The sequence below is a fragment of the Oncorhynchus keta genome, chromosome 29 (assembly GCF_023373465.1).
Source record: "Oncorhynchus keta strain PuntledgeMale-10-30-2019 chromosome 29, Oket_V2, whole genome shotgun sequence".
NCBI classification, from domain to species: domain Eukaryota; kingdom Metazoa; phylum Chordata; class Actinopteri; order Salmoniformes; family Salmonidae; genus Oncorhynchus; species Oncorhynchus keta.
The window spans coordinates 46723380-46744949 of record NC_068449.1 but is presented as its reverse complement, the minus strand read 5'-3'; the positions used below and the strand labels follow the sequence as shown (position 1 = coordinate 46744949).

Genomic DNA, 21570 nt, shown 5'->3' with positions numbered 1-21570 from the left:
TCTCTTTCCTTCATGGGTGGGTCCTGGTTCCGATTTGGGAAGGAAGCGCGACGGCTCCTGATCCAGGGTTCTTACCCGGGGCCAGGGTTTGTGACCAGCCACCTCAGAGGTCAAGTCTCTCCTGTCAGCAACACCGGATATCAGCAGGTCCTCATGGACCGCAGACTATAAACACAAATTGAACAGAAAAGCATAGCGTTTTAAATAAGAAACTCTTTGCTGTACACACAGAAACATGACACTTTATTATAAAATATTAACCTCAGTCAAGCCCATCTCTAACACTGTGAACAATATGGAGCCATTGGAGGTTATTAAAAAAGCGTTTCATATGTATTGATTCAAGAATGAAGTATGTTTTGGTTCGACTGAGATAAGGGAAACTCAGTCCCTGCAGTGATACAAAAATAACCAAGTCAAACATAAAGTCAATTTTGTATTTCATTGTAACAAAATGGTCTTACACTCAACTTTGAAGTTCAATACTTTTATTGCGATAAATGTGACAGGTCCAATAACTTTTCTCACTATGGTAACACTTGACCTTTTCTGTAAATCTGGTACCCTCGCTTTGATAACATTTATTTTAGAATACTCTGGAAAAGGTTCAACATTACACACATCTTCATGTCAAGAACTTAAATTAAGGCACTATCCTTAAAACGTGCGATTCGAAACCTTGTCACAATCTGCGACAACTGCATGGAGCTAGGCACTCTACACAGAGAGCAATTTGACCAGTCAGTTAGCCTCCCTACACTGGCTTCCTGTTAAGGCAAGGGCTGGTTTCAAGGTTTTACTGCTAACCTACAAAGCATTACATGGGCTTGCTCCTACCTATCTCTCTGATTTGTTCCTGCCGTACATACCTACACGTACGCTACGGTCACAAGACGCAGGCCTCCTTATTGTCCCTAGAATTTCTAAGCAAACAGCTGGAGGCAGGGCTTTCTCCTATAGAGCTCCATTTTTATGGAATGGTCTGCCTACCCATGTGAGAGATGCAAACTCGGTCTCAACCTTTAAGTCTTTACTGAAGACTCATCTCTTCAGTGGGTCATATGATTGAGTGTAGTCTGGCCCAGGAGTGTGAAGGTGCGCCCTTGCTGTCTCGGCCTGACCGGTTCCCCTCTTTCCACTGGGATTCTCTGCCTCTAACCCTATTACAGGGGCTGAGTCACTGGCTTACTGGTGCTCGTTCATGCCGTCCCGAGAAGGGGTGCGTCACTTGAGTGGGTTGAGTCACTGATGTGATCTTCCTGTCTGGGTTGGCGCCCCCCCCCCCTTGGGTTGTGCCGTGGCGCAGATCTTTGTGGGCTATCCTCAGCCTTGTCTCAGGATGGTAAGTTGGTGGCTGAAGATATCCCTCTAGTGGTGTGGGGGCTGTGCTTTGGCAAAGTGGGTGGGGTTATATCCTTCCTGTTTGGCCCTGTCCGGCGGTATCGTCAGATGGGGCCACAGTGCCTCCCGACCCCTCCTGTCTCAGCCGCCAGTATTTATGCTGCAGTAGTTTATGTGTCGGGGGGGCTAGGGTCAGTCTGTTATATCTTGTGTCATTCTCCTGTCTTTTCCGGTGTCCTGTGTGAATTTAAGTATGCTCTCTCTAATTCTCTTTCTCTCATTCTTTCTTTCTCTCGGAGGACCTGAGCCCTAGGACCATGCCTCAGGACTACCTGGCGTGATGACTCCTTGCTGTCCCCAGTCCACCTGGCCGTGCTGCTGCTCCAGTTTCAACTGTTCTGCCTGCAGCTATGGAACCCTGACCTGTTCACCGGACATGCTACCTGTCCCAGACCTGCTCTTTTCAACTCTCTAGAGACAGCAGGAGCGGTAGAGATACTATGAATGATCGGCTATGAAAAGCCAACTGACATTTACTCCTGAGGTGCTGACCTGTTTCACCCTTGACAACCACTGTGATTATTATTATTTGACCCCGCTGGTCATCTATGAACATTTGAACATCTTGGCCATGTTCTGTTATAATCTACACCTGTTTGGGATTTTAGGCTGGGTTTCTGTACAGCACTTTGAGATATCAGCTGATGTAAGAAGAGCTTTATAAATAGATTTGATTTGATCTCTCTGCTACTTTGATTTGACAGATACTTTTGCAAAACTAGATGATTACTTCGAGGTTTACTTTTAAATTCAGAAAGGAGGTTTGCGAAAACAAATCTTTGACACTCCTCTGTTCTCAAAGACATTTGAATCAGCATTTAAAAAATGCGTAAGTTTATGCATGTTCCACCTGAGCGTGTCTGACCAGAAGTCAGAGACCACTATGATGAACAAGAAGCCCAAGAAGTCCAAGCTATGTCTTCCAATGGTACGACTGCTGTTGTCATCCAAAGATTATCCAACTTGAATAAATACTTGGAGGTAAGGATGACAGCAGTGGTGTAGTCTACGGCGATACGGATATCACTTGTTATTGATATCTACACAGCGCATTGATGTGAATCACACTGCTGCACTCTCTTTTAGCTATTTGCGCCTTACGGATTGTGGTTCGCAAATCTAAATGTGTATTTGAACCCAATAATGGTTGAATTCAAGAAGTTTACACTGCCTATCAATCATTGGTTTTGAAACCAGTGGACAGCCAGTGAAAAATGTGCTCTTGCAACAGCAGCACAGTGCGGATTCCAGCCTATGGAATAAAAGAGGGGCTTTTAATTCATGCTGATACATTTTTAAAAAATCCATAGGCCTAATGGACACATGTTCAAACTTGTACACTTTTCATAGACTTATAAGGGACAATCTGTAATTGCTACATCCATTTTGGGACTTATATATCCATTGGTTCCTGAAGAATATAACTTATAAAATGTCTCAAACTTAGTTCAACTGTCACACTTTATTAGAACCAAAAACATAAGCTTGTTTTTCTCCAATGTTTGTAAACAAACACTGTATAGCCTCATAACATGGTTAAAACAATCATTTTGATATCATGGATGGTCGGTCCTTGCATCCATAGCTCTGTCTATTAATTTGACAGTGGTTACATTTCTCCAGCCCCATCCCTCAGCTTTTTACCAAAACAGAGGCGGGGTGTCCATTTTGTTATTATTTCATTTGTGGATTTGCCCTTTAAACAGCTGCATGTTATAAAGATATCAAAGTGTCACCAACAAAAAGGTAAACAATAGGCCTATAGCAAATGCAGCATATGGCGTTAATTTTTCACATGTAAATAGCACTTTTCAGTAGTGCTCAAAGCATGCCATTCCATGAGCGCAGCTTTTCATTTTTCAACTAGAATCAATGAGCCCAATCAGTCCTCCATGACAACAAAATCATAAACAACAGAGTAGGCTGGCTAATAAGCCCTTAGTTTTGGGGTTATGCTAAAGTGAAACAATTTGGCTTAATCTATACTTCCATATTTCCAAGTCCTATTCCTGGACATCAAGGGGTATAACATCTATTGTAGTGACTGGAATTTTAATATATCTTTACATTAAAAACCAAAGTCTCATTTAATTGTATTATTATATGTAGTAGAAAGCGATGGGTTAGAACAGACATGGGCAAACTACGGCCCGCGGGCCACATACTTAGGCTTTTTAATCCGGCCCGCCGAACTTGTCCAAATTATAGTAAAAACCTCATTTTTTCCCCTTTCCCTGCAATGCCCACGTTTCCCCAATAGATGGCGCACTCAAAACACATTGACCGTTGTTGGAGTGGCGCGTATTTCTCTTTATTTCACTTTAATTTTCACTTCGTTTCACGTCACCATTAAGCCCTTCTGTGAAAATGAGCGGACCAAAGAGAAGGAAAGTGGACAGCGAATGCCGAGTGTTTAATAAGGAGTGGACAACAAAATACTTCTTCACTGAAGTCCGATCAACGGCTGTATGTTTTATATGCCAAGAAGCTGTTGCGGTTTTCAAAGAGTACAATATCAGCCGTCACTTTGCCACGAAGCATGCAAACTATGCTAGCAAGCAGTCAACACAAGAACGGGCGGCTACTGCTCAGAGGTTGGCAGCTAATTTACAGAGTCAACAGAACTTTTTTCACCGACAAACTGCAATTCAAGAGTCAAGTACCAAGGCAAGTTATTTGCTGGCATTCAAATTAGCAAAGGCTAGCAAGCCTTTCTCCGAAGGCGAGTTTTTGAAAGAGTGCATGGTAGAGACAGCAGACGTTTAGCGTCATGAAAATCAACAAAGCCCATCACAGATCCAAGTTAACTGACCAACACCTCAGATCTGTCCTGAGAATTGCCACAACAAAACTAACTCCAGACTTTGATGCACTGGCAAAAAAGGGAGACCAACAACACTGTTCCCACTGAAATGGTGAGTTTTTCTGCTGTGTTATGAAAAAATGCATATGGAAAGTTTGGAAGTGCGTCTTTTAATTAAGAGCAATGCACATTTACGCACAGCAGCGGTACAGTAGCTTAATTAACACGCCGCACATCGCTCTTAATTTAAATTTTCAGCTGCAGGTAGGATATTTAATACAGCCTGTGTCTGTGTGCTTGGCAACGATACACGTGTACTGTTTGCGGGTGAAGGCGAGGGCGTCCGTGGCGAGTTTGTAGAGCGCGCGGTCAGGACAATCCATCCATGATTTTGCGGAGTTTAACACAAGTAGATATTATTGAGCTTGAGTATTTCGTTGTGTAATAATATGTTTTGAATGTTGAAAGTGATTCCATTTTTCAATAAATGTTGATTTCTTTAACTTTGCACCTTCGATTGAAACTTATTAAAAACAGACACAATCTTGATAAATCACAGTGCGTATGTTATTTTAATCTATTTACATTTCCTCCTCCCAGTATCTGCGAAATAGTATGTAAATGCCATATCTTGCATATTCCTTGAGACAAATTTATTAACTGATAAGGGCTATTTTTCACATTTGAAAGACAGTTAATAAATTGGGTTGTAGTGTTCTTACTGTGCTATGAGGTTTGCACACACTACATTTAATGCTTTAGTATATCCGGCCCAAACACTCCCTCCAAATGCTCCTGGCCCGGCCCCTCTGTCAAATTTTAGAACCCATTGTGGCCCTCGAGTCAAAAAGTTTGCCCACCTCTGGGTTAGAAGAAGCCAACATAACCAACCCATAAATTAAAATTTAACATCAATATATGGCCAGCTATGTAAACTTTAACATTGATTTATCCTGCAATAGATGTGCTTCAATTGGTAACATACATTCTTGTCGTATTCTAAAGCCTCTTAAGGGGAAAGTAGTATAAAAGTAACTGAATGTAATCAGATTACGTTACTGAGTTTAGGTAATCCAAAAGTTACGTTACAGATAACTAGTAACTGTAATTGATTACACTTAGAAAGTAACCTGCTTACTGGGTACATCATTTAAAAGCATGTCTGACATGTATTGGGGTGCACAATCATGGATTTATTTAAAAACCAAGAGAAGAATCTTAAAATTAATTATAAAACTCACAGGCAGCCAGTGCAGAGACCTTAAAACCGGTGTAATGTGTGCTCTCCGTCTGGTCTTGGCCAGTACTTGTGCTGCAGCATTCTGTATGTTTTGCAGTTGACCAATGGCTTTCTTGGGTAGACCAGACAGGAGAGCATTACAGTTGTCAAGCCTGCTTATAATAAAAGCATAAATGAGTCTCTCTGTATCAGCCTGAGAGAGAAACAGCCCCACCATGGCAATGTTCCTCAGGTGGTAAAAAAATATATTTTGGTCACATTCCTAATGTGTGATTCAAAATTGAGTTCAGAATCTAAAATAACACCTATGTTTTTTACCTGGTGTTTTATCTTTATTGAATGAAAAAGTGTGACCAGGTTCTCTCTGTGCTTTAGCTCCAACAATAAGTACCTCGTCTTGTCTTGATTTAGCTGGAGGAAGTTGTGAGTCAACCAAGTATTTAAATCACTAACACAGTATAATCATTTATCCGTGGAGCTACAATCCTCTGGTGTCACAGAAATGTAAAGTTGTTTATTGTTGTTGTGTTTCATGTGCTTTCTGATAACATACAGTATATAAACTGAACAGTACCCGACCCAAAATCGAACCTTGTGGTATGCCACTAAGTTATGTTCACTAAGGGTGACAAAAAAATGTTGACTGATTAAATAGGTCCTAAACCAATATAGAACTGGACCGGAGAGGCTAACCCACCTCTTCAGTCTGTTCAGAAAGACATCATTGTCAACAGTGTCGAATGTACCACTTGGGTTTAGCTGATTTGGCTATTTCAGCTAAACCCATTTCTGACAGATGTATAAAATTGAGCATACAGCCATGGAATCGAGGACAAGTAAACATTCACTGTAGATTGGCCTTACTGAAGAGATCAGTGGCTTTCAACGGGGCACCGTCATAAGATGCCACCTTTCCAACAAGTCAGTTTGTCACATTTCTGCCCTGCTAGAGCTTCCCGGTCAACTGTAAGTGCTGTTACTGTGAAGTGGAAACGTTTAGGAGCAACAACAACTCAGCCGCGAAGCGGTAGGCCACACAAGCTCACAGAACGGGACGCCGATGATCTGTCCAGCTGCACACAAGCCTAAGATCACCATGCGCAATGCCAAGTGTCGGCTGGAGAGGTGCAAAGCTTGCCACCTGCCCCAATGCATAGTGCCAACTGTAAAATTTGCAGCCCCTAGTTCCAGTGAAGTGAAATCTTAACGCTACAGCATACAATGACATTCTAGACGATTCTGTGCTTCCAAGTTTGTGGCAACAGTTTCAGGAAGGCCCTTTCCTGTTTCAGCATGACAACGCTCCTGTGCACAAAGCAAAGTCCATACAGAAATTGTTTGTCGAGATCAGTGTGGAAGAACTTGACTGGCCTGCACAGAGCTCTGACCTCAACCCCATCGAACACCTTTGGGATGAATTGAAATGGTACAGTACTCAGTAATATATTGTATTTTCCCCAAACATATGATTTTGTATTCAGGACAAAAAGTAAATTGCTTTGCAAAATGTTTTGCAGTATTACTTCAGCGCTGTGTTAAAATCAAATCAAATCAAATTTATTTGTCACATACACATGGTTAGCAGATGTTAATGCGAGTGTAACGAAATGCTTGTGCTTCTAGTTCCGACCATGCAGTAATATCTAACAAGTATTCTAACCGAACAATTTCACCTTATACACACAAGTATAAAAGGAATGAATAAGAATATGTGCATAAAAATATATGAATGAGTGATGGCCGAGCGGCATAGGCGACATGCAGTAGATGGTATAGAGTACAGTATATACATATGAGATGAGTAATGTAGGGTAAACATTATATAAAGTGGCATTGTTTAAAGTGGCTAGTGATACATGTATTACCTCAATTTGTCCATTATTAAAGTGGCAAGAGTTGAGTCAGTATGTTGGCAGCAGCCACTCATTGTTAGTGATGGCTGTTTAACAGTCTGATGGCCTTGAGATAGAAGCTGTTTTTCAGTCTCTCAGTCCCCGCTTTGATGCACCTGTACTGACCTCGCCTTCTGGATGATAGCGGGGTGAACAGGCAGTGGCTTGGGTGGTTGATGTCCTTGATGATCTTTTTGGCCTTCCTGTGACATCGGGTGGTGTAGGTGTCCTGGGGGCAGGTAGTTTTCCCCCTGGTGATGCGTTGTGCAGACCTCACTACCCTCTGGAGAGCCTTACGGTTATGGGCGTAGCAGTTTCCGTACCAGGTGGTGATACAGCCTGACAGGATGCTCTCGATTGTGCATCTGTAAAAGTTTGTGAGTGTTTTTGGTGACAAGCCAAATTTCTTCAGCCTCCTGAGGTTTAAGAGGCGCTGCTTCACCTTCTTCACCATGCTGTCTGTGTGGGTGGACCATTTCAGTTTGTCCTTGATGTGTACACCAAGGAACTTAACTTTCCACCCTCTCCACTACTGTCCCGTCAATGTGGATAGGGAGCTGCTCCCTCTTCTGTTTCCTGAAGTCCACAATCATCTCCTTTGTTTTGTTGACATTTAGTGTGAGGTTATTTTCCTGACACCACACTCCGTGGGCCCTGACCTCCTCCCTGTAGGCCGTCTCATCATTATTGGTAATCAAGCCTACCACTGTAGTGTCGTCTGCAAACTTGATGATTGAGTTGGAGGCGTGCATGGCCACTCAGTCGTGGGCGAACAGGGAGTACAGGAGAGGGCTGAGAACGCACCCTTGTGGGGCCCCAGTGTTGTGGATCAGCGGGGTGGAGATGTTGTTACCTACTCTCACCACCTGGGTGCGGCCCATCAGGAAGTCCAGGACCCAGTTGCACAGGGCAGGGTCGAGACCCAGGGTCTCGAGCTTGATGACGAGTTTGGAGGGTACTATGGTGTTAAATGCTGAGCTGTAGTCGATTAACAGCATTCTTACATAGGAATTCCTCTTGTCCAGATGGGTTAGGGCAGTGTGCAGTGTGATTGCGATTGCGTCGTCTGTGGACCTATTGGGGCGGTAAGCAATTTGGAGTGGGTCTAGGGTGTCAGGTAGGGTGGAGGTGATATGGTCCTTGACTAGTCTCTCAAAGCACTTCATGATTACGGAAGTGAGTGCTACGGGGCAATAGTCATTTAGCTCAGTTACCTTAGCTTTCTTGGGAACAGGAACAATGGTGGCCCTCTTGAAGCATGTGGGAACAGCAAACTGGGATAAGGATTGATTGAATATGTCCGTAAACACACCAGCCCGCTGGTCTGCGCATGCTGAGGACGCGGCTGGGGATGCCGTCTGGGCCTGCAGCCTTGCGATGGTTAACACGTTTAAGTGTTTTACTGACGTTGGCTGCAGTGAAGGAGAGCCCGCAGGTTTTGGTAGTAGGCCGTGTTGCAAACAGGGTGCATATTGTGGAATATTTTTTATTCTGTACAGTCTTCCTTCTTTTCACTCTGTCAATTAGATTAGTATTGTGGAGTAACTACAATGTTATTGATCCATCCTCAATTTTCTCCTATCACAGCTATTAAACTCTGTTTAAAAGTCACCATTGGCCTCATAGTGAAATCCCTGAGCAGTTTCCTTCCTCTCCGGCAACTGAGTAAGGAAGGACACCTGTCTCTTTGTATTGATACAACATCCAAAGTGTAATTAATAACTTCACCATGCTCAAAGGGATATCCTATGTCTTCTAAATTTTTAACCAATCTTTGCAAGGCATTGAAAATCCTCCCTGGTCTTTGTGGTTGAATCTGTGTTTGAAATTCACTGCTCAATCTGAGGGACCTTACAGATAATTACATGTGTGGCGTACAGAGATAAGATAGTCATTCAAAAATCATGTTAAACACTATTGGTGATGTCGGGAGAATCCACCCTCTGGTGCCTCTTCAAGTGGTCCTGGCGGGAGAATCTCTTATCACACTGGGTACAGCTGAAGGGATTCTCCCTGTGTGGACCCTCTGGTGGATCTCCACCTTCTGGAGGCAGCTAAAGCCATTGTTACAGAACATGCAGAGGAACCGTTTATCTTTAGTATTGCCTGATGTGGCTCCCCGTCCCCGTGATTTGGCCCTTAAGTTCAATACCTGATCGAAAAGGACGTTTGAATCGGAAGGCCCCATCTGACGAAACTGGGTCGCAGTCCCTGAACACGTGGAAAGGGGAGTGGGTTGTGAATATTTGGATTTGTCTCTAAACTTTCCCTTTAATCTAAGAAATCTCTGCATTCCATGTAGGAGGAATGTCACCTTCCCTGCCCTTGCCTATCTAGGCACCCTTCAGAGTATACACTACTACTGTACAGGTTCCAATTCCCTCTAGACAGATCAGTCAGTGTCTAAACCCAAGGATATGTTGCCAGGGTCCATCTCTGTAGCGTAAGAACAAGACGGATAATGGCTGCCAATGTCTAATGCATCACTATCCCCACAGGAATGAACTGTCCTCTGGCGCTGCTGAAATACCTGTAAATACTCTGAGCCAGGATCAGACCCAGCCTCTCTGGGTCTGATTTGTGGGATGATCCGGTGTGTAAGAGCCTTTGTGTTACAGTTAAAGTCTTGGTGTACGTCTCTGACATGAGGACGGTGTTCGCTGTTCCACTGACGTTGCGCTGGATCCTGATTTGGGGCATGGTGACGGTGGGGAGGTCCTCCATGGCTACAGGGGGCATCACTCCAGCCGCTGCTCTAGTCAATGTCTCTGTTGTGTCTTAGGTCCTCACCTTCAGTCCTCTCCTGCTTGAACCCAGGACCTGCAGCCTCTGCAGATTGACACGAGAAGTTATTATCTGTACATGATTTGAATTGGATAACAATGTCACTGGGAAGTCTCACAAGTACCCCTATGGCAGATAAATAAGGATGAACATGTAAGAAAATTAATAGCTGAGGGGAGCCTTTCTGAAATAAACAAGACACATTTGATGTACAGTAATTTTCTATGTTACACTATGACACCAACCTCTATCACGATAACATGCTAGGTTGAGGTTCCACAACCCTCATCTATAGATATGGGTTGGTCATCTCTCCACATGCTGTGTCACGCTGGCTTCACAAAGCTCCTGTAGCCTCAAGTGAGATGTCCTTCACCGAAAAGGGTTATTGAGGGGAAAGGAGGTGGTTCAATAATGTACTGTCCACGTAGCGTCGATTTTGACTAGGTAGGTTGCAGCTAATGTCAGAAGTCACTTTTCGTATCAGGTTAGCGGACTTTAAGCATTACATTACATTACATTTAAGTCATTTAGCAGACGCTCTTATCCAGAGCGACTTACAAATTGGCAGCTTTGGATACTTAACGTAGCAGGTTACTATAATTAGGTTAATGTTAGGAAAAGTATTAACTGAAATCTCAAAAGTCTCACCGACGAAACATTTCACATTAGCGGCATGACATGCCTTCTTGACATGACCCACGGCATCCGGCTTCTGAAAAATTTACCTCTTGTCATTCATCTGTATCGGTCGACGATCTTGACTCTACTGGGACGACTGGCGAGGACGCGCTCTCGTGCCACCTTCATTTCCAGGAGCTGTAGTTTCCGCCGCAATCCCGTTTTCTTTCTGGCTTTGAGTTATTTCCAAAGTAAACACTACATAGTCGTCGTGTACGAATTTACAGATCTCAGCCACGGCTGAATTCGCTAGCAGCTCCATGATGGAGGCTATTTGAGTGTGAAAATCCATACAGTTAGCTAACGTTACCTAGATAACAAAGTAAATTCGGACTCCAACGCGATTTAAATTCTACATGGCGTGATGTTGTGTAGTTTTGAGTTCCAGGATGTTAATAAAAGTCTAAATATCAACAAAAATGCAACGTGGAAATTGTTATTGGTCATTGTTTACACAGATGTTATTGGTTGGCGGATAAATAAAAAAGTCTATGCGCGCTGTTCTTTGAAATACGGTATTGTTTATTACGTTACACATCAAACCTATTCATGGGCCTTTCCGCATTTGAGGGAGAAAAAAAAGTGTGTCGTCTGTGAACCGGAAACCGATAAGTGGTCTTCTTCTTCGAGGTTTAACCGCGGTTGGCATCAAATAAATGTTGCATTGCCGCCACTTACTAGACTGGATTACAACTCACTTATACAGTTCGACAAAAACAACAACACGGGAGTTACACATGAGATAAGCAAACGTACAGTCAATAACACAATAGAAAAATGAAAGGATGGGACACCACCACTTAACACACCCTGTAACTCTTCTGATGTCAAATCTCGCACACACAACTACCTCTCTGCAGCTGCCACCACAACCTGCATTTTCTGAGACTTACGTTCCATCCCTGCAGTACAGCTGATAATCATTGCTATAAATGCAAAAAAAAAACATATTACTGAAACATATCACTTGTTGGTTTATCCTTCTGTAATGGTCCAAATCTACTATTCACACCACTGCTCTCAGGACCCCTCCCCCGACTCATCTTCCTCTACTTTCTTCACTGCCTCAGCATATGACAACTTCTACACTACTCTAACCTTGGAAACCTCAACCTGCCTCTCTCGCACGGGACATTTCTGATCTGATTTTAGCCTACTTTGTAAATGTTTTCTTCTTCTTGAACTGCACTGTTGCTTAAGGGCTTGTAAGCAAGCATTTCACGGTAAAGTCTACCTTTGTTGTATTTGGCGCATGTGGCAAATAAAGTTTGATTTGATGGGCACTGCTACAATTAACTTTGTCTCATGCCCTTCTGCACACTTCTCACACCTAGGATCCTCCCTCCTACACACTGCTGCCACATGCCCATAAGCTTGACACCTGTAACAACGTAATGTATTCGGCACAAAAGCTTGTACAGGATAACTTATATATCCTAACATCACTTTGTCGGCCAAAGACAACATAAAAAACTTAAAAGAACAGACAATGACTGTTTCATCACTCAAGCCACCCTGTCTGTGCGACGAGCATCACAACCACTGGGCATCTTCCCCTTCAGTTGGTCAACTTTTACATTTACTGCTACCCCGGTGATCACTCCTTTCAATGGTGCCCTTTTCTTGAGAGCAAAACAATTCAATTCATTTCTTGCCCCCATTTGTTTAACTTGGGAGCACCTTCTCCCTCTGACAAGCAGAAACAAACAATTATCACAAGACAACTTCTGGTTACCCTCATCGATTCCACAGCACCCAACTCTGTTTTCACCCACCCTGAAACCACAAATGGATCAGCCAAAAGGGTCCACTTTTCCCAAAAACTTCACTCCTACTGCCACAGACTCATCTTTATCCTGACCCTAAGTGCAAGCCTCTGGCTCAGAGTACTTCACCACACCTACAACCTCTGATACTTTGACCTTATTCACTTCTATTTCTCCTCCTGTTTTCAGCTCTCTGCTTACACTTTCTACAATTATTCTTTAACAAACCATCCCTTTTTTCTGCCATTTTGAACAGACTCAAGCTCACTGTATTCCTCCCTCTCTCTCTTAGACCTCCTCTGCCTCTCTTTTTCCCTCCATTCCTCCTCCGTATTCCTAGTATACGTCTCCTTATGATAATACTGCACTTTTTCTGACATAGATGTTGTTCTTGCCTTGTGCCTTGTCAAGGGACGCCATTTAACCGTCTGTCACAATCTCCGGACAATCAGCACGAACCCCTCGGGATGTAGCGCTCAACAGTGCATCCCACTTATAAAGCAGCTGCTTCGTCTTGATGTTATTCTTGATCAAAGCTACCGCAACGCTTTTCTATTTCAAACAAGCGCGCTCTTCCAACCACCATCCACCCGGGTGCGCCTTCCGTCCTAGGATAAGTGGTCGAGGACTTATGAATTCGTTATAGTCGAAAGGAAGTGTCCTCCCCTCCTTGATAGTCTTTTTGAAATCTACCATGCAACTTTTGAATCAGCTTTTGTTTTGTTGGTGGAGAAAAGCATGCAGATGTTTAAAAACAAATATGCTACTTATGTTTTATCTTGCACAACTAACTTAATTATCACTTTACACATTTATTTTGTGATCCAGCACTAAACATTATTTGCCTCATGATCCGCGAATACGGAGAAGCAGTCTCATTTCATTCAAGCGCATTTTCGTCCACATTACCTCTCCTCGATTACCTTTGACCTTATTCAAAAGGAGGCCGGAGGAGAGGACGCAGGATTTGCTCAAAACCAATTGAGAAAAGGCCATGATCAGTATCTTTCAAGCTCAGAGCAGACTTGTATAGAAACATTACCGTAAATGACCTAAAGAGAATGGTTGGCTGGATCCAATCGGTGGTAAGGATAGACACTTATAGGTTCGAAGGATGCCAAGGAGACTAAGTTGAATTTTAATTCTAAATGATAAACAAGCAAATACAAAATCAATACATGAAAGGATAACATGATTTCTCATTTATTAACAGATTTGCTCACCAACAGTAGGGCAAAAAAGTATTTAGTCAGCCACCAATTGTGCAAGTTCTCCCACTTAAAAAGATGAGAGGCCTGTAATTTTCATCATAGGTACACTTCAACTATGACAGACAAAATGAGAGAAAAAAAAATAAAGAAAATCACATTGTAGGATTTTTTATGAATTTATTTGCAAATTATGGTGGAAAATAAGTATTTGATCAATAACAAAAGTTTATCTCAATACTGTGTTATATACCCTTTGTTGGCAATGACAGAGGTGAAACGTTTTCTGTAATTCTTCACAAGGTTGTCACACACTGTTGCTGGTATTTTGGCCCATTCCGCCATGCAGATCTCATCTAGATGTTGTGATGTTTTGGGGCTGTTGCTGGGCAACACAGACTTTCAACTCCCTCCAAAGATCTTTTATGGGGTTGAGATCTGGAGACTGGCTAGGCCACTCCAGGACCTTGAAATGCTTCTTACGAAGCCACTCCTTCGTTGCCCGGGCGGTATGTTTGGGATCATTGTCATGCTGAAAGACCCAGCCAAGTTTCATCTTCAATGCCCTTGCTGATGGTAGGCTTTGTTACTTTGGTCCCAGCTCTCTGCAGGTCATTCACTAGGTCCCCCCGTGTGGTTCTGGGATTTTTGCTCACCGTTCTTGTGATCATTTTGACCCCACGGGGTGAGATCTTGCATGGAGCCCCAGATCGAGGGAGATTATCAGTGGTCTTGTATGTCTTCCATTTCCTAATAATTGCTCCCACAGTTGATTTCTTCAAACCAAGCTGCTTACCTATTGCAGATTCAGTCTTCCCAGCCTGGTACAGGTCTACAATTTTGTTTCTGGTGTCCTTTGACAGCTCTTTGGTCTTGGCCATAGTGGAGTTTGGAGTGTGACTGTTTGAGGTTGTGGACAGGTGTCTTTTATACTGATAACAAGTTCAAACAGGTGCCATTAATACAGGTAATGAGTGGAGGACAGAGGAGCCTCTTAAAGAAGGTCTGTGAGAGCCAGAAATCTTGCTTGTTTGTAGGTGACCACATATTTATTTTCCACCATAATTTGCAAATAAATTCATAAAAAATCCAACAATGTGATTTTATGGATTTTTTTTCTCATTTTGTCTGTCATAGTTGAAGTGTACCTATGATGAAAATTACGGGCCTCATCTTTTTACGTGGAAGAACTTGCACAATTGGTGGCTGACACATTTTTTTTTTGCCCCACTTTATTTCTTTGTAGAAAACAAACTATTGTTCAATGCTGGTAGTTAATTGCACTCACCTGGTGTCCTAGGTCTGAATTAGTCCCTTATTAGGAGAATATGAAGACCAGAAGGGTTTTGGCCCTCCAGGACTGACATTGAACAGCGCTGAAGGACTTAGTAATCCAAAAAACCCTCTAACCCCAAGACACTTCACATGATAACCATGTCAGCTAAAGGATGGTTCCCAGATATCCTGTGTACATCTCAAGCCACACTACTATGAATTCTCCCCATTGTGGACACTTCTATGTTTGATAAGGTTACTCTGGAAGGAGAAGCTCTTGTAACACAGCTTGCACATAAACGGCCTCTCCTTGGTGTGAACAGTCTGGTGCTGCTTCACATAGTTTGCATGAGCGAAGCGCTTCCCACATGTGGGGCAGGAGTACGGCTTGTCTGCGTCCGTCTTAATGCTCGGCCTCCCACGTTGTGACCCAATGACACCAGATGAGGTGGAAGCAGGAGCCAATTTAGAGCTACCTCCTTGACCTCTAGCCATTGTTTGGGTGTTGTTGTGTTCTGTGTTATAGGCTACGTACCTCTCATGGTGACCGCTCATCCTCACCCTGTCTGCATTCGTGGGGTTACCACGAGGCAGCTGAGGAAGGCTAGACCCAGGTCCAGGCCTTCTATGAACCCAGTCCCCAGGCATTAGACGAGAACCTGAAGGAGACAGACATCCTGATAGACTACTGCCAGGGGGGTCTACCACCACTCTCTGTGAAAGCTGAAGCCCAGTGTGACCTGCTCTGTTCACCATGGATACTGTGGTGTTTGTATCATAGACCCTCCTGTTCCTATCTATATCAGCCCCAGGCCCTACTCCATCCCTGCACTGAGACTGTGAAGAGAAGGGTCTGGGCTGCAGACTGGATCCCTGACTGGAGCCTCTGTCTCTCTGATGACCACCAGGACTGAGGTTATTCAGTCCACCTGTCCACTGGTTGTGTTCTGTGTGGTGGTGGAGTCTCTTAACCTCACGTTTGGGTCCTGGTTCCGACTCAGAAAGGAAGAGTGAAGGCTCCTGGTCCAGGATCCTGATCCGGGGCCAGGGTTTGTGATCAGCCTCTTCAGAGGTCCACTCTCTCCCACCAGTAACACTGGATATCAGCAGGTCTTCCTCGACTGCAGACTGCAAAATAAGATTGTGCAGAAAAGTGTAAAGGTTTATATAATAAACTCTGCTGTACACACAGAAACATTACATGATATTATAAACTGTTAACCACAGTCAAGCCCATCTCTAATACTGTGATATAAGTACCTAACAATATGGAGCCATTGGAGTTTATTATTAAAACAATTGCATATGTGTTGATTTAAGAATGAAGTATGTTTTGGTTCGACTGAGATAAGGGAAACTCAGTCCCTAAAAATACAAATAAAAAATCAAGTCAGCAGTGTCAATTTTGTGTTTCATTTCAACAAAATAGCCATATGCTCACATAACTTTGAAGTAAAGTACTTTTATCGCACAAAACGATACGTGACAAGTAAAATATACACTGCTCAAAAAAATAAAGGGAACACTAAAATAACACATCCTAGATCTGAATGAATGAAATATTCTTATTAAATACTTTTTTCTTTACATAGTTGAATGTGCTGACAACAAAATCACACAAAAATTATCAATGGAAATCAAATTTATCAACCCATGGAGGTCTGGATTTGGAGACGCACTCAAAATGAAAGTGGAAAACCACACTACAGGCTGATCCAACTTTGATGTAATGTCCTTAAAACAAGTCAAAATGAGGCTCAGTAGTGTGTGTGGCCTCCACGTGCCTGTATGACCTCCCTACAACGCCTGGGCATGCTCCTGATGGCCTCGTGGATGGTCTCCTGAGGGATCTCCTCCCAGACCTGGACTAAAAGCATCCTCCAACTCCTGGACAGTCTGTGGCGCAACGTGGCGTTGGTGGATAGAGCGAGACATGATGTCGCAGATGTGCTCAATTGGATTCAGGTCTGGGGAACGGGCAGGCCAGTCCATAGCATCAATGCCTTCCTCTTGCAGGAACTGCTGACACACTCCAGCCACATGAGGTCTAGCATTGTCTTGCATTATGAGGAACCCAGGGCCAACCGCACCAGCATATGGTCTCACAAGGGGTCTGAGGATCTCATCTCGGTACCTAATGGCAATCAGGCTACCTCTGGCGAGCACATGGAGGGCTTTGCGGCCCCCCACACCATGACTGACCCACCGCCAAACCGGTCATGCTGGAGGATGTTGCAGGCAGCAGAACGTTCTCCAGGGCGTCTCCAGACTCTGTCACGTCTGTCACATGTGCTCAGTGTGAACCTGCTTTCATCTGTGAAGAGCACAGGGCGCCAGTGGCGAATTTGCCAATCTTGGTGTTCTCTGGCAAATGCCAAACGTCCTGCACGGTGTTGGGCTGTAAGCACAACCCCCACCTGTGGACGTCGGGCCCTCATTACCACCCTCATGGAGTCTGTTTCTGACCGTTTGAGCAGACACATGCACATTTGTGGCCTGCTGGAGGTCATCTTGCAGGGCTCTGGCAGTGCTCCTCCTTGAACAAAGGCGGAGGTAGCGGTCCTGCTGATGGGTTGTTGCCCTCCTACGGCCTCCTCCACGTCTACTAATGTACTGGCCTGTCTCCTGGTAGCGCCTCAATGTTCTGGACACTACACTGACAGAGACAGCAAACCTTCTTGCCACAGCTCGCATTGATGTACCATCTTGGATGAGCTGCACTACCTGAGCCACTTGTGTGGGTTGTAGACTCTGTCTCATGCTACCACTAGAAGGAAAGCACCGCCAGCATTCAAAAGTGACCAAAACATCAGCCAGGAAGCATAGGAACTAAGATGGGGTCTGTGGTCACCACCTGCAGAACCACTCCTTTATTGGGGGTGTCTTGCTAATTGCCTATAATTTCCACCTGTTGTCTATTCCATTTGCACAACAGCATGTGAAATTTATTGTCAATCAGTTTTGCTTCCTAAGTGGACAGTTTGATTTCACAGTAGTGTGATTGACTTGGAGTTACATTATGTTGTTTAAGTGTTCCATGTATTTTTTTGAGCAGTGTATTTTCTCACTATGTTAATGTGACCAGGTAGAAGTTTGGGGTCAGACCCTGCCCTAGCTACTACGGGAAGGTTAAAGGTAAACAGTATGGCACACGGCAGTCTCTCTTACTTGGTCAACACTGTCCACGCTTTGCTAACAGCGGGTTATTCAAGCAGTGTTGCGTGCAGTTAGACAAGAGCTACAACCGAGAGACGGGGATATAGTGTTTGTGTGAGAACCTGCGTTGCTGTGTTGAAGAACTGTTTTGGACATTACATTGACTATTGTAATGTAAATTAAATAAATGGCATGCACCATTTCTCTCAAAAGGGAAGACTGATAGCAAGTGTGTGTAACCAGCCCTTTTGAGTCCTTCCGTGTGGGTTACAGATAAGAAACGGTATGTTACTTCTGCTGATTGTATTGATTTTTGTAAAAGCTCACCGGTAGGGATTGTCAACCGTTTGTCTGCCGACAGTGCCTCTGAACAGTGTCGACAGTCAATTATATTTTGTATTCACACAGCAAAGACCTTGATGTCGTCTGCCACTCAGCCTTGTTACAATTCTCCAAATCAGAAGGTGGCAGTAGCATTGCTTGGTAACGGATGTCCCGTCTGTGTTAAGTTATGGTCTAGATTCCAATGTTTGCTAACTAGCTGTGCTAATGTTGATGTTTGTTGTAGAAAGCCCTTGTTGATACTAGCCAGACGGCCACAACTAGATAACTACCTCGTAATCACTCTCCATAATCCCATACTACCAGTACCAGCCCATGGCCAAATGTTTAAATATCTAGTTAACGTTAGCATATTCGCAAGCTAGCACAACATGGCTAGCTAAGGACACTGCACTAACACAGGCAGCTGTTTCATGGAAACTAATCCATTGTGATTGAATTATGTCAATACTAGCTACATCACGCAAAGCTGCCACAACTGTCAGTGAGAGTGTCCATGGATTGAGTCTTTGAATGAAGAGATTGAGATACAACTGTCCTGTTTGAGTGTTTTTCTGCAGCGAACTGATAAGACGAGCGACCCAGGGATGCGTGTGCTTTGGGGGACCTTTAACAGACTGTGACTGGCAGAACGGGCGTTGTATGTGGAGATTGAGACCTGCAGTAGATATCTCAGATAGGGGGGAGTGAGGCCGAAGAGGGTTTTATAAATAAGCATAAACCGCATTGCGTCTGTGCGCTTAGCCAGCAACCACCCTATAGCTTACATTGCATTGGAAGTCTGGCTCATGACATTTAACCATGGATGTACAGAGAATGTGCCACATTTTCTTACCCCTTTTGTTGTCACACATTTTAGCTCCCCCAGTTCGTGCTCTCGGATTGGCTCAAAGTCAAGTTGTTGGCCAATGACGAGCATCACAATTCTACAAGTAGAAACCGCAGGTTCGTCGCTACCGGGTCGGCATACAGCAGGTAACGCTTTTGTTCTAGCAAGAGGAGAAACGGCCTCCCACTGTGATAAGTACCTATCGGAAGTGTTCTCAGTGCGTTTCATGCTTAACCAATTGCATTTCCATCTTCAAATCATGCATTGTAGCCATGCTGTATTTCTTACATTGTGTTCTGTTCTGGTTTCAGATTTGGCCTTTCTCAGTTTCTTAGACCTGAATAATAAACTATATGAGCTAAAATAGTGACTAGAACTCTATATGAATGAAGCATTTTACCTAAATCATGTGAACCTGATCTGCTCCTATACAGACCTATTGATACACTTTGCTCTTCTGTCGTAATAAACTATTTTTTATAAAAAGGGAAACTGGTCTCTGCCTCGAAACAAGGGACAACCTGAGTACATTCTTGATATTACGTAAACTTTTCTGTACCTTCACTTTAATAAAATACAATTTAGAATCCTTTGGAAAATATTTAACATTTCACACATATTTATGTCATCTTTACTTTATGTCAAGTAAAAATGACACTTAATAAGTGAAGCATTCTTACAGACACAATCACACCAGCTCTACCTCATCATACACATTCTTTCCTCAGTTCACCTCATCCAGTTCCCTATACATCCACAAGCAACAGAATTAACTACAAAGTAACTGTCACGACTTCCGCCGAAGTTGCCTCCCCTGCCCGTTCAGGCGGTGCTCGGCGGTCGTCGTCACCGTCCTACTAGCCACTACCGATCCCTTTTTCGTTTTTCTGTTGGTTTTGTCTTATTAGTTTCACCTGTGTGTATTTTAGTTTAATTAGCGTCCTTATATTTAGTAGGTTGTCCCGCCCTTGTTTTGTGCGGGATTGTTTTTTGTATTCCTGTTATTTGGTGGTGTTCATGTGTTTTATTCTCCGGACTATTGTGGTCCTGTGTTTGGGCTAGAATATTTATTCACCCTGTGTGTTGGGTTGACCGTCGTTTTGTGCGCCGGAGAATAAACTGTCTAATAACTGAAACCTACTCTCTGTGCCTGATTCCACCCACCTTAGTAATTCGTGACAGTAACTAGTACTACATTACTATAGATGGGCCGTGTGCATTTTCTGCTGGTGTATCCTGAGGTAGCTCCTCTCTGAGAACCTCTTCCCGCAGTGTGAACAGCCTCTCTCCCGTGTGGACCTTCGGGTGCTTCTTCAGCTGGTGCTGGCAGGAGAACCTCTTCGCACACTGGGGTGCAGCTGTAGGATTTCTCCCCTGCCACATCAGGACAAGTGTGAAACACTGGCAGCTGAACGGTTTAGCCCCCGTGTGCATCCCCTGGTGGATCTCCACCTGTTTGGGGAAACCGAAGGCTTTCCCACAGAATGAACACGCTTCTCTTTGCCACCGGATCTACTGATAGAGTTACTACTACTGTCATTTGTCAATGAGCTTGTGTAGCCTTTTAGTGTTGAGGCACTGGCATTGTCTGAGGTCTGGTTTAACATAAGGAGAGTGTGAGGAGGACGAAGGCCAGGGAATGTCTGTGTTGTCACAGGATCCATATTCTAGTTGATAGATCCTATAGAAGGGAGGATGAAGGCAGCACCTGTTAGGGGGTTAACCTGAGGCCCAATCAGTCTCTCTGAATCACAACTATAGGAGCAGGACGGAGCATCGCTAGCAGAGTCTGTATCTGTTCTCTCCTGCCGCATAAGGACACCTCCCCGACCCTGCAGACCAAATCTACCCCTTGTCCTGGTCACAGCCAGTCTGTTGTCATGGAGTTTAAGATCGGTTGTGGTTTTGTGTTTGACTGTCTGTTTCTGGTTGTGGTTAACAGTGTTGTTCCCCAGCCCAGAGTTGAGGACACTGTCCCATCCACTGACCTCCACTATGTCGCCTCTGGTCCTGACCTGCTCAGTGATGTTGTCCACTGGGCTCTTGGCTGCACCGGTCTGGGAATCCAAGCTGGCCGCCCAGTCTCCTCTACTAGCCTCCAACCAACCACCTGCAGGAAGAGGTTAGAAAATACACTTTACAAACATGACAGGGAAAACTCACTTTATTTTGGTCAATTAACTGGTCAAGTTC

At 43.9% G+C, this 21570-nt stretch overlaps 1 protein-coding gene across 6 annotated transcripts in view; it reads right to left on the bottom strand.

Moving 5' to 3' along the window:
- The window catches only part of LOC118361950 (zinc finger protein 205-like), a 44059-nt gene that overhangs the window by 10131 nt on the left and 12358 nt on the right, over positions 1-21570 (bottom strand). The window contains exons 7-10 of one of the 6 annotated variants that reach the window (XR_008085480.1): positions 21366-21487; positions 15586-16178; positions 9895-10165; positions 5068-5192 (exon numbers count right to left, since the gene is read on the bottom strand). The exons of 1 other annotated variant lie outside the window; for it this stretch is intronic. Coding sequence is in view for 2 of the 5 variants with exons in the window: in XM_035742185.2 (XP_035598078.2) it covers positions 15264-16178; positions 21366-21487 (1037 nt within the window). In the remaining 3 variants the exon portion in view is untranslated. Of the gene's footprint in view, positions 1-5067; positions 5193-9894; positions 10166-13682; positions 16179-21365; positions 21488-21570 lie in introns of those variants that run through there. 4 more of the 6 variants (XR_008085482.1, XR_008085481.1, XM_035742185.2 and 1 more) reach the window with 4 other exon arrangements.